General features: G+C 36.3%; 2 protein-coding genes across 2 annotated transcripts in view; both read left to right on the forward strand.

Annotated features, from left to right (window-relative positions):
* Positions 1-364, forward strand: part of LOC107663809 (ankyrin repeat and SOCS box protein 5-like) — a 7,142-nt gene extending 6,778 nt beyond the window's left edge. Inside the window, exon 6 of the mRNA XM_016454155.1 lies at positions 342-364. Coding sequence (XP_016309641.1) covers positions 342-364 — 23 coding nt within the window. The remainder of the gene's footprint in view (positions 1-341) is intronic.
* sytl5 (synaptotagmin-like 5) overlaps positions 1-12,284 on the forward strand; it is a 26,209-nt gene that overhangs the window by 1,780 nt on the left and 12,145 nt on the right. The window contains exons 2-11 of the mRNA XM_016454297.1: positions 3,033-3,407; positions 3,995-4,201; positions 4,436-4,551; positions 5,338-5,446; positions 5,864-5,966; positions 6,063-6,192; positions 7,766-7,866; positions 8,081-8,158; positions 11,316-11,381; positions 11,549-11,727. Of these exons, the coding sequence (XP_016309783.1) occupies positions 3,283-3,407; positions 3,995-4,201; positions 4,436-4,551; positions 5,338-5,446; positions 5,864-5,966; positions 6,063-6,192; positions 7,766-7,866; positions 8,081-8,158; positions 11,316-11,381; positions 11,549-11,727 (1,214 nt within the window). The 5' untranslated portion in view covers positions 3,033-3,282. The remainder of the gene's footprint in view (positions 1-3,032; positions 3,408-3,994; positions 4,202-4,435; positions 4,552-5,337; positions 5,447-5,863; positions 5,967-6,062; positions 6,193-7,765; positions 7,867-8,080; positions 8,159-11,315; positions 11,382-11,548; positions 11,728-12,284) is intronic.

Below are 12,284 nucleotides of genomic sequence, written 5' to 3' on the forward strand. Positions count from 1 at the left end.
ATAAGTTTATATTGAAATTTCTGTCCTGGCTAACCATAGAGTTTTTGACATTGTTGCGATTTTTTTGTCTGTAACTGGAGACGTTTTAATTTTACATTTGTATAATACATTAATACATGGAGTTTTAATATCAGTAAAATAATGCAGATATGAATAATATAAGTATTTAAACCACAAAATAAAATAAAAAACAAACATAAAACAATATTAACCCTGTGAACACAGTTTGTGTATTTGATGTTGAATTTTACCCCCATAAAATCACTGAGTGTCCATAATATTTGTAACAGAGTGACTGATACTGATACACACATAAAATGTATTATATCTTCCCTATATAGGAAAGAGAAACATTGACTATTAACAATACAGACAGGAAACATTAGTGGCAGCTGGACCATAAGAACTAAATCAATTTCATTAAAAAGACTGAAAGCAAGCCCATCAAAATTTTAAGGCCTTTTTGTAATTTTAATGTGCACTGGTCCTGAAAAAAGAGAATGTGGGTTGAAAAGTTTAATCGGCATCACAGATAGAGGGACCCAAATCTGTCATGTTCAGACAGTACACATAAAGTGCTCTACCATATGATTAACTGCACAGATCATTCTACTGATGTCCTTTTAACACTCACAATCATACTCTCCATAATTGACATTTCATATTGATTAGTGTGTATGTGTGTTTAAATAAGATGCATGCATTAAAGATTCAAAAGGGCACAGCTGGAGAGAAGGACAACAGTACATTACATTGCATGTCGTTAGTCCATGTTATACTCATAATTGGTCTGAATGTGTGTGGAGGGACTGTAGCAACATCATTTCATTTATATCTACCCCTTTACATCCATGTTAAACTAAGTGAACCATATATTTGCCATGATTACTTTGAAATAGACTGGTCATTTTGTGATTAAAAAGTTGTTCCTCTTTGTGTTAGTTTGTGTAATATAATGTAATTTCTGACATTATAATAAACATGTACATTTGCATTATATTGACTGTTTACCACCCTGCTGTCTAGATTTTGATATTTGGTGTTGAATACTAAAAATCTCTTATCGGTCAACCACTATATACTTACTACTACCCAATATCCAGTTTTGTCTTGCTAGTTGCTAATCTGCATTTCATAGTTTTTTGTCCCTTTTTATTATGCTAATACAGCCTCTCTGATAGGCATAAAACATGTATGAGTCTAATCTCCATTAAGCCAGGTGTTGTTGGTGAATGTGTCTCCATCATTAGAGGAGTAATTACTGAGCTGTGAGCTGGACTGGCAGCTTGTTGACTTGCTCTCTTGAGATTTATGCACTGAACTACATTTCCCATGGTTCTTGCAGCATGTTTGTCATCTTTAATGTTGCTTTCAGGTCTTGTTGGGATGATCGTATTTACACATGAATGGCATAACAGTGTCTTATTTAACATGAGGGAAAAATCAGGATTGTGAGTCGTCACGATTAAAACGTGCTGAAAACTAACTTTCATGTGTCCAGTACTGTTGATGAAAAATACAAATAAGGCTTGTCAGCAAATGCTACTCGTTTAGCCATTCATGAAGTGACAGGCTTGTGCAACTATACATTTCAGCATTAGAAAGATAAAATGCACAGATAAAGAACCAATTTCAAATCTAATGTGCATCCAGTGTTCTTTATTAGGTTGCATAGGGCGGAAAAGCTTCCTGTGTTTTGTCAGTAAGTTTTTTCCCAGCCAAAATCATTTGAACTCACATCACATCGTAATGATGACTTCTGAGCTAGTAAATAGGAATTTCCCAGGAGGACCTGAAGGCAGCATTATTCCTGTCTGGTGTCTTAATATTCACTAGAGCCTGGGGTACCACTGAATTAACAGTGCTGTGGGTGTTGTTGAAATTGGTGTTGTTGTGTCTCTTTAATTAGTCCAGGTATATGGCGGTGTGGAATGGATTAGGCTATTTTATTGCTATTTAAGGATTTAGTTTTCACATGACAATTTGAATTTGAATAGAAGAGCATTTTCTCACCCTCCTGTTATTTCAAATCCTTATGACTGGTCACAAAAGATGGAGGCAGATGCTATTAAGTTTATCACTTTCATTGAAAAAGAACAGTGTGACCATTTATCTAAATATCTCCTTTTGTGTTCTATGGATGAAGGAAAGCAATGAAGGTTTGTAACAACATGAGGGTGAGTAAATGATGACAAAACTATTAATTTAAAGTACACTGCTGTTCAAAGGTTTGAAGTCGGCAAGATTTTTTTAAAGAAATTAATACTTTTATTCAGCAAGGATGCATTAAATAGGTAACGTTATTGTTGTTTTTTTTTTGTTTTTTTTTTGCCTAAATCACGTTAGGCACTGTGTGTGACCTCTTTTGAAAATCTGCTTGGGGTCCCTAAAATGCTAGGGCCGGCCCTATGTTTATTCAACGAAGTCAAAGCCTTTTGGAAAATCTATTTGTGGCGGTCAGTTTTGACATTGTGGCAGGCCACCACAAATAAATCAATGTATGGGAAACACTGATCTAAATATTAAAAATTAAAATGAAACTTACCTGATTGAACTCTTTCATTTGATCTGGGTGTCTGTCTTTAAAGTGTTTTGTTAGTTTGGTGTGTTTTCTCGTTTTGATGTCGCCACGTCTCCGTGCTTTTATGAAGAGAACGCATCTGCGCACCTTTCGGATAGTGCATCAAGAACCAGGTTGACCGGGTACTCGGGGTACTTTACTTAAAAAAAAAAAACTGGTACTGCAACATTTTCATTTTTTTAGTACCGACTTGGAACCGAAGTACCAGGGAGTAATAATAGGTTTTTCATTATCATTTTCGACCATATCTCTCTGACCCTTTGGTTTCAATAGAAAAAAAAAAATTCTACTGGGAGCATCTTGTTTTATTTCTTAACATTTATTAAACACTTTTGACTTCAACTAGGTTATAAGGTAAATCATGATTCAGTAGTTAGTTATACAATAAGTATGAGACCTAAAATACCCTGATTGATCACTGATGGTTTTTATATGGATGTTATGCTTGCAGGCATTCAGCAGGTGAAAAGGTTAACAATGCACTGACCAATAGGATCACAAGACCTGCCACAATTGTCAAGAGATGAATGTTATTGTCTGAAGGTCCGGGCAGATGACCTTTATGGGGATGTGAAGATGAACTGAAGCAATCCTTCATTCTGACTGAGGATTCCAGCTGCATTCATGAAGCGTAATTGTTAGTGGTTTGTGGCCAGTTTGATTGGCTGAGTCTTCCTGGAGCTCTGTGAGCAGTTCTTTAAATGGTCATGGCAAAGACAACCGATTCCCTTAATCTGTCCTTCCTCCTGGAGCACGAAAGGCAGATGATCCTGAGTGTTCTCCAGAAAGACGAGAAACTCCGCAAACGAGAGGAGAAACGCATCAGGTAGCGTCTTCAACGCACATCATTTCATCACAAGCAGTTATTTTCTTTAAATATATACACATTTTATTTATATACACATATAAACACACTCTTTTGCAAAAGTAGTTAGCTACTGTGCAAGAAAAGTAGCTAAATGCATTGAATAATTTATAATTGAATTGCACAAAAAAATTGGGTTTATGAATGAATGAACAATTCCAATTTGGGTGCATCAAAAATAAATTATAGTAAATACAACAACAACACAAAAAACTTGAAGACTACCATAAGTAATTTAAATAACTGATTTGAACACATAATGAACTAAATATTCAGGTTAAAATGTAGTGACTCAAATCCATGACTCTTCTTTTAGAATCTGTAAATTTACAAGGAGCATCCGAATGAACCAATTCACTAGAATGAATCACTTTCCAGGACTACATACTGTATGTCAGTGAAAGTAACATAAAAATCGCCATGTGGCATTGAAAATGTCTTTTTGAAATAGATGAACTGTGTTCAAAGCAGCAGACCTACTGTAGTTAATTTATAGGGTGAATACATTTAGTTACTCCCCAACAGTGATGCCAGTTGTGCCTCTACAGGAAACTGAAAAATGAGCTTCTGGAACTGAAGCGAGCCGGGCGGCGTAGTTCAGCGGATCAGCGTGAGTGTGCTGTATGTCTGCGTGCTCTGGGTCTCATCCTGCAGAGGGGTAATGTGTGCACCAACTGTCATCGGCGCATCTGCAACTTCTGCACTGCTACGCCTCCAGACAGCAACTGCAAATGCACCGTGTGTGCGAAGACTGCGTGAGTCACACACAACATCCATACACACTCTGGTCTGTAATGGTGAATAGATAGTAGACACCATGAAATTTAGTTTTTTGGGTTTTAGTCCATATTCTGCCCCAGCTTTTTGTTTCAATAGAAACTGTGTCAACAGTTCATAGGCTCTTTAATAGGTGAACCAATTAGGCTGTGATTGGCACTTATATAATTGGTGCTTACACGGTGTTGTCTGTGTGTGACTGGCTGATTTAGGGAGCTGAAGGTGGTTACAGGAGAATGGTTTCTGGAAGAGAGATCCAAGAGGTACCAACATGCCAGCATTGCCAGCAGTGATGTAGTCAAAAAGTCAATCATCAGCAGTCCTCCAGGTGAGACCAAATCAGAGTTTGTGTCAACACAGATATCCATCAAACAGTGCCTGTAAATGTTGCCATACATACACACTGTCAGCCCTGACATAATGGAAAATTTTCCTCTTCAGGCTATTTTTAATGATTTGAACTAGAATAGTTACATGTTATATACAAAAAATATATTATCATTGTTTTTGCATGTCCAGTTTCACAGCAGCTTTGTCGATTAAAAAGTAGAATCCTGATCAGGTTTTGCATTGATTAATGGTCATTTATAGTGAATAATATTTTATAAAAAATGTAGACATTTTTTTTTGACGGACGGAATCATTGACCAAAACAGTGCCGTTTAATTAGTGCTTCTCCAATGATGTGATTTACTCACCCTAAGGCTATCCAAGGGCTTTGCTTTGTTGAGTTTATTTCTCTATCAGAACAGATTTGGAGAAATTAAGCATTGCATCTCATTCTCACCAATGTATCCTCTGCAGTGAATGGGTGCCATCAAAATGAGAGTCCGAACAGATGATAAAAGCATCACAATAATCCACATGTAATCCACACGACTCGTCCACCATTTAGCAACTTGTGAAGTGAAAAGCTGTGTGTTGTTAAACAAATCCATCAAGACATTTTTTACTTATATCCCCTATCCATAATATTGTTTTCTCTATTTTGTTTCTCACATTTTTTGACAATTTTTAAATGAAACTCCCACAATAAAAGTGAATTGATTGTTTTTAGCTTAAATGGCTTTGATTTGTTTCTTTTTATTATGAATATCTGTTTTTGTTTATGGAGATGGAGGCTCTGCTCACAGATCATCAGAGATGGCGAGATCGTCCACGCCACAGCCTGAGAGATCAGCTACGCCCCAATCCCAGAAAAGCACAGGGAAGAACAGGAAAGGGTGAGGGGCATCATTTACAGTCCATTGAGTTGGCTATGCTTGAAATCACTTACTGTGATACGGTTCTTGCAGTTAATAGTATTTGTGCTTTTATGCTTTCTTCTGTATGCATTTGCTAAAATGTAACACTGTAAACGCTGTATCCCATAATGCAATGCACGTAACCATTTACAATATGACAAATGAGCCAGGAGTAATAAAAACCATGATTTTGAACATGCCGTATACTTAGTGAGAACAATATAGCCTCCCGCTGTTTGAAATGAATCCTGTTGCATACCATTTCACATATTAATTTGGAAAAATGGTAGGCAGTATAAACTTAAGTGCAGTAAGCTAGTGTTTCATTCTGTGCCAGCATGTGTCTGCTCATTAAGGCTGTCTGTGTTTCACTCTCATTAAGTGTCTGTGTTTTAGGAAGAGAGCGGTTGCAGTGGAATCGTCAGGGTTACCAACAGTACCCAATAACATGAGAGCACAAATGGTGAAAACACCAACCCAGACGGAGACGAGAAACAAGGTAACACATGATCGCACAATTGCATTCCTGTATACAGATTTGCGTGCATGACAGGAAAGCAGTGTTTAGTGTCTGTGTGTGTGCATGTTTATTCAGCCGGATGGGGCAGAGAGCGTGTCTAGTATACAAAGAAGTGACAGCATTCCTGAAAAGATGGCGGATGGGCGGAGACAGATGGATTCTAGCACACCCTCTATTGCCATATCCAGAGCCTCCCTCTCATCAGGTATCACCATGGCAACAACTCGACATATATACTATTCCTGCCAATGACACTAGTAATGACATTTGCCCTCAAAACTGTCCTTACATCAGTTCACTGTAATATTAAAAACTTGAAAAAGTCTGAGCCCACATTGAAAATGTGTGCTTCAGAATCTGATTTAAACATGGGAATAAACAGTTACATCATGCTAAATAGAAATACAGTATATGTAGAAGAAATGGAAATGGAGTAAACAATAAAAAATGTCTGTGAATTTTTAAACCTATACTTACCTCAAAAACAGAATGTTATACCCCTTGTTCTACTGTTTTTTTTTTTAAATATATATTTTCCTGAAAAATCAAAAAAATAAATCAATAAAAAAATAAATCAATCAGCCCCAAGAAGCCGTGGTTTACAGTGAATTTATAACAGCTAAGGGGCATTGTTAGGCACGACGCAAAGCGGAAATATACTAAAATGCTTCACGGGGCTTATTGCTTTTATAAAACGGTTATTCCATATATGTAGTAAGGTTTCACAGAATAAAACAGAGCAAATAAAGTGTAATGATATAAATAAAAACAGTAATTTGCCTCCAAACAATGTAGTTCCTCAGAAAGAGTTGTGGTGCCAACAAAGTGGTTGCCAAGCAACAGACAGACGTAAACAGAGGTGTATGTTTGTAGTGTAATTTACAACAGCTTCGAACGCGGCTCAACCAATCAGAATCAAGGACCGGAACTATCCGTTTTATAATAGAGAAATACGTATGTGTAGAAATATTAAAGATTCTGCGCTATTGCTCTATTAAGATTCTGCACTTTAGGTCACTAATAAAACAAGCATTTTTAGAACAGTGATTCTCAACCTTTTTGACTCTTAAGTCCTCCCATTGTCCACAACAGTATTTAAAGACCCCATTATATTTTGAGTTGTTTGTGATTTACTGGATAATGATTTTTTTTACTTCTACAGGATAAAATATTTTAGAGCTTGGCATAACTAGATAAATGTATATTTATAAAATGTATGAAACTACCTGTGGAGTTACACTATGTTATTAATTTGCATGACTTCTACAGGTCTAGAAATAACAATTTTTTTCACACTAATTAGGCTGCCTCATTTATCCAAGTTTTTCAATATAGTGAGGACCCTGTTCTTTCAAATAACATCTTTTTACTTGTATTAGCATGTTTTTTTCTTATTGTCTTATTGTTTATTTGAAGTCTTCTTGAGGCCCCCTTTAGTGGGCCTCGACCCCCGGTTGAGAACCGCTGTTTTAGTCCATGTTAGCATTACTGCACAAACTGTCAGATGCTCTTGCTTCCACTGAAGCACAAGATGCTCTTTGGATCAAATCATGCTGGAGTGGAGAACATGATCATCAAGGTTTACATGAACATACTAAATCATTCTGAAATTTTTTTTTATATTTCAGTTCATCTTAAATTATGTTAATATAGTAAAAAAAAAAATACTTTTTCAATACTGGTCTCAGAATTTTGGACTTCACTGTGTCTTTAGAAGTATTATAAAATATAAAATAGCCAGAAATTTGGTTAATCACAGCATCTTCCTCTCTTCACAGATCGCAGTCGCTCTGAGGTGGACCTCAGTAATCCTGGTGAGGGGTTCAGTGAAGACCCTCTGATTAGTCGATGCCGCTCAGTTCCAGGCCTGAACGATGTGGTAGCTTTCAGACAGTCTCTTAAACCACTTCTCACTTGCAATAATTTTTTCCTGTGTGCAGGATATGATTTCCAGACAGGGAGTTAAAATGATAAGAGACAGCCTTCTGTAATGTGATTTTTCTGATATCATATCACAGAGTGAAGTGATGGTGTAAAGGAAATCAGTGCTGTTTTCAATGTAATATTCGCTGAAGGAAGTGTTTGTGCTTTAGGACTCGGATGAGGACATCGATGCGGTGTTATCAGCACACTATAAAACCAACCGGAGCGTCTGCAGCGCGCAATCAGTGGTATAAGGATTTGCACAGAAACACACACACAAAAACACCATAATCACAGGTGCTTTGCTGCAATTTGTGTTTGCTGGCTTTGTGCAGATGTCTGACTGAAACAAAATATGTAGCCTACTTGTTCCTCTTTCTGTGTTTTGCTTGTGTGTACTCTGTTTAGACTTTTATTTGTGTGCCTTATGGCAGGGGAACCAGAAATCCAACTCTTTACCTACTTTTTCTGATGTTAATGTACACCATACGCTCTAAAACTTGTTCCAGCTCATGCCTTATGGATATTAGCATTTCCTCCTTCTGGCAAAATATCCAGTTACATGGGATCGCTTAATTTGTTGACTCACCTGGCAGACCCACACATGAATTTTTTATCACCCAATCTCATATACACACAATTTAGCATAGATGAAACGCGCAATAACTACTGAAAGTGCATCATTGTCATATTTCTCGGTTCTTGGCCACACATACAGATGCAGGTGGTGCATTAAGATACAACAAAGAGAGATAATTCAGGCAAACAAGAAGACAAGTGGTCTCTTTCAAAACAGCTGACATAACTCGTAGCTCAGGCACAGTCTCTAATAGCTAGATGAGTCAGATGTGAAGGGTGCGGAATGAAGAGGGAACACAAGAAAAAAGTAAAAAACTAGCAACTACACAGTCGTATTTTCACAGAATAAAGGTTCTGTCATTATTTACTCACCCTCATGTCATTAGAAACCTACACGATGTTCTTTTGTTGAACACAAAAGATGCCGTTTTGAAGAATGTTAATGCAGCTCTTTGACACAGTGAAAGTCAATGGCGACTGGGGTGGTCAAGCTCCACATAATGACAAAGCACCTTTAATCAGTATATACACCTTAACTCTTGTGATAGATTCCAAATATAATACATTTCAATGCGATATTTCCCTAGTGAAAAATAAATACACTAAAATGTATTTTAAATACATTTATTTCATGCTAAATTTACTACAAGTACATTTTTATGTACTTAATAAAAATACCCTGCAATTGTACTTTTAGTATACTAAAATGGTATACTTTAAGTCTGCTAAATTGTTACAACTAATTTTGTACTTAATGCACTTTAATTGTGCAGAAGTAGTGCTGAAGTCCAACTAAATATCTTGCATTTAAAGACTGATATTATTCAAAATTCATACAGTCCTCATCAATAGAGACATTAGAACACACTTTAGGCTTAATACTGTATTAAGAAATGTGCATTGTACACAAGCAGTACTCCAAATAAAGTTTAATTATAATTTTTAAATCAGTCTGGAGCGATATAATCTGTGTATCATTCGTTCATTCGTTTTTTTTATTTAATATTGAAAGTAGAAAAATGAGAAAAGGGCTCCTTTTCCATTTTTTTCATTTTTTTCCCCCCCAAAAAAAGCCTACTCTAGTTCACACAGTTCCAATAAATTGCGATAGGTTAAATAAACTCAATAAGCAGACAGACGCGACTACAGTCAAGCGCAGATCAGTATTGAAGTGCACAGGAAATAAGCAGCAGTCATATTTAAAGCAGTTTAAATTAATATTGAGTACTGATTGACGTTCACTTGGATTTTTTCCCCATCGAGGGGAAATAACTTTATTAAGTCATTAAATAGTCATATGGTAAAATGTATATTTTTATTTGTGTAGCGTTTTGTTCAAAATAACTACAAAATGTCATGCCTTTGAAAAATAAAGAGAACAAAGAAAGCGCTGCTTTAGCGCGTCTCTGTCTCCTTGAGCATCTTTCCAGCGCATGCCACAAACATGAACCACAGGGAATACTTGTCTTTTAAAAGGCTTCATTTAGATTATTTGACGTTAAATGCATCATATAAGTCACTTTGGAATAAATCACAGTATGTATCATGATAAAAAAGCGACTTTACAGTCTGTAAAATACGGTAGGCAAATTATTTCGCGGACCCCCCTATCACTTTAAGAACCGCTGGTCTCCACAGAAGAAAGCACTGTCTAGACTCTGCCCCGGTACGAGTTGTGTCGAGCTATGCATTAGTCTGTTTGTGTGATGAAAAATGATGAGATGTAGTTGCAATAAATGCATTAAGAATCCGTACAATTGCAGCAGCGGAGGACTATTATTCTACTGCATGATACTGCGGAAGAACTGATGACGGCACGGTTTGATCTTCGGCTGACCAATCAGCAGAAAGAGGTGTTTAATTCCCGCCCACATGTAGAAATCGAATATCCAAGCTGTTTATTCATTTTTCTACCCCTGAACGAAAAACGAACATTTAAGCTGAAAAACGTTTTTCGTGTTTTGGAAAAAAAAAAAATTAAAAAGGAGCCGTTTTTTCATTTTTCTACTTTCAAAATTAGGCTAAATCAAAAAATTAATGAACGAATGATACACGGATGCGATATGTCAGTAAAGAAAATAAGATTTGAACTTAGTATGAAATAAATGTATTTTATCTTACAAGTCTTCATGTAAATTCGAATGTGCCTTGTAAAGATGTATTGTGCCAGAATTTACATCTATTGTATGGCTTCAAAAGACCTATGGACTGCTTATGGTGCTTTTTGTCATTTTTGGAGGCATTCAGCTCCAGTTCCCATTCAATGTTATTATATGGAATGGAGTAGTGATGCGTAATTGTATTTTTATTTATTTTTTACGTAACACAGAAACAGAAATGAAAGTTTTCATTTAGCTGAAAAACGAAAACTGCCGAACAAATTTTAAAACACATTTATCTGTTGTAGCTTATCCATGTTTTGTGCACCAAATAGACACTGACATGGTTAAAACACATCTTCTGAGAAGTGCTAATTAAACACCACTGTTCGAAATCATTTTTTGCTGTTTGAGTATTTTCAATTGTCTAAATTTCAGTGCATCACTAGAAAAGAGCCGTGTGAATGTTCTGCTAAAACACTCCCTTTATGGAAGAAAAAAGGTCAGATGGGTTTGAAATTACATAAGGGTGAGTAAATACGACACAGTGTTCATTTTTGGACTGTGACATCTACAAATAATCAAATGTGAAAAAAGCTCCTTCCTGACTCCAGCAATCTGTCTCCTGTCATATTATCTATGTTTTTCTTATTCTACTTTTCTGCTCTCTGTTTTTTTCCTGCTATCAATCGTCTCTTCTCTCTTTCTCTCTCATGTCTTATTCTAGTCTTCCACACCTGCCTCGGAGAGAAAGTGGGGTTTCCTTAATGTACCTGACTCAGATGCTGACACTGTGAGTGTTCGGTGTGTGTTTGAGTGCAGATGTGTGTCTGTCTGTTGCTCTGTTGGCTTCAGTTTCTCTCTCTTGCCTTTCTGTACCACTGAAGAGTCAGGCATACACTCAAACACAAGCTTGTGAAAGATGCACCCCCAAAGACTCTGCTTATGTTTGCTCTCCAGACCAGCATCAACAGTATGATGAGCGTGTACAGTGAGACGGGGGACTATGGCAACGTGCGGGTTTCCGGGGAGATCCTGCTCAACATCTCTTACAGCTATAAAACAGGGGCACTCAACGTGCTCGTCCGCGAGTGCCGCTGCCTAGCAACCGGGGATGAGAGGAGACAGCGCACGGATGCGTAAGGCCACACACACACACACACACCGCTATAGACTTCACTTTGAGCCCTGGCAGAGCATCTCTGCATTGCATGTATTTGGGATGTCAATATATTAACATTAGATTTATCTCAATTAATTATTTTATTAATTAATTTAAAGGGATAGTTCACCCAAAAATGTAAATTCTGTTGTTATTTACCCACAAGCAGTGTTATTTTAGTATTATTTTTATACTATTATAGTATTTATAATAATAATGCATTAGCTTTTATTTTCATAATTTTAGTTTTCATTTTAATTTGAAGTTTTAGTAGCTTAGTTATGTGCTTTTGTCATTTTTATTGGATTTTTTAATTCTATTTCGCTTTATGTATTTTTCTTTTTTATTTTGGTTTTAATTTTAGCAATTTTAGTACATCAACTTAAAGTTATTTTATTTCAGTTAGTGGCCAAGGTAGCAGTTCTAATTTTCATGTTTTTTTTTTTTTTTATTTTTGTAATTTAACACTTCAGTCTGTTCCTCAAAAAGCCATTTGCTTTTATTTTCATAATTTTAGTTTTCATTTTTCATTTT

This window comes from Sinocyclocheilus anshuiensis, unplaced genomic scaffold, assembly GCF_001515605.1.
Source record: "Sinocyclocheilus anshuiensis isolate Anshui unplaced genomic scaffold, SAMN03320099.WGS_v1.1 scaffold976, whole genome shotgun sequence".
NCBI classification, from domain to species: domain Eukaryota; kingdom Metazoa; phylum Chordata; class Actinopteri; order Cypriniformes; family Cyprinidae; genus Sinocyclocheilus; species Sinocyclocheilus anshuiensis.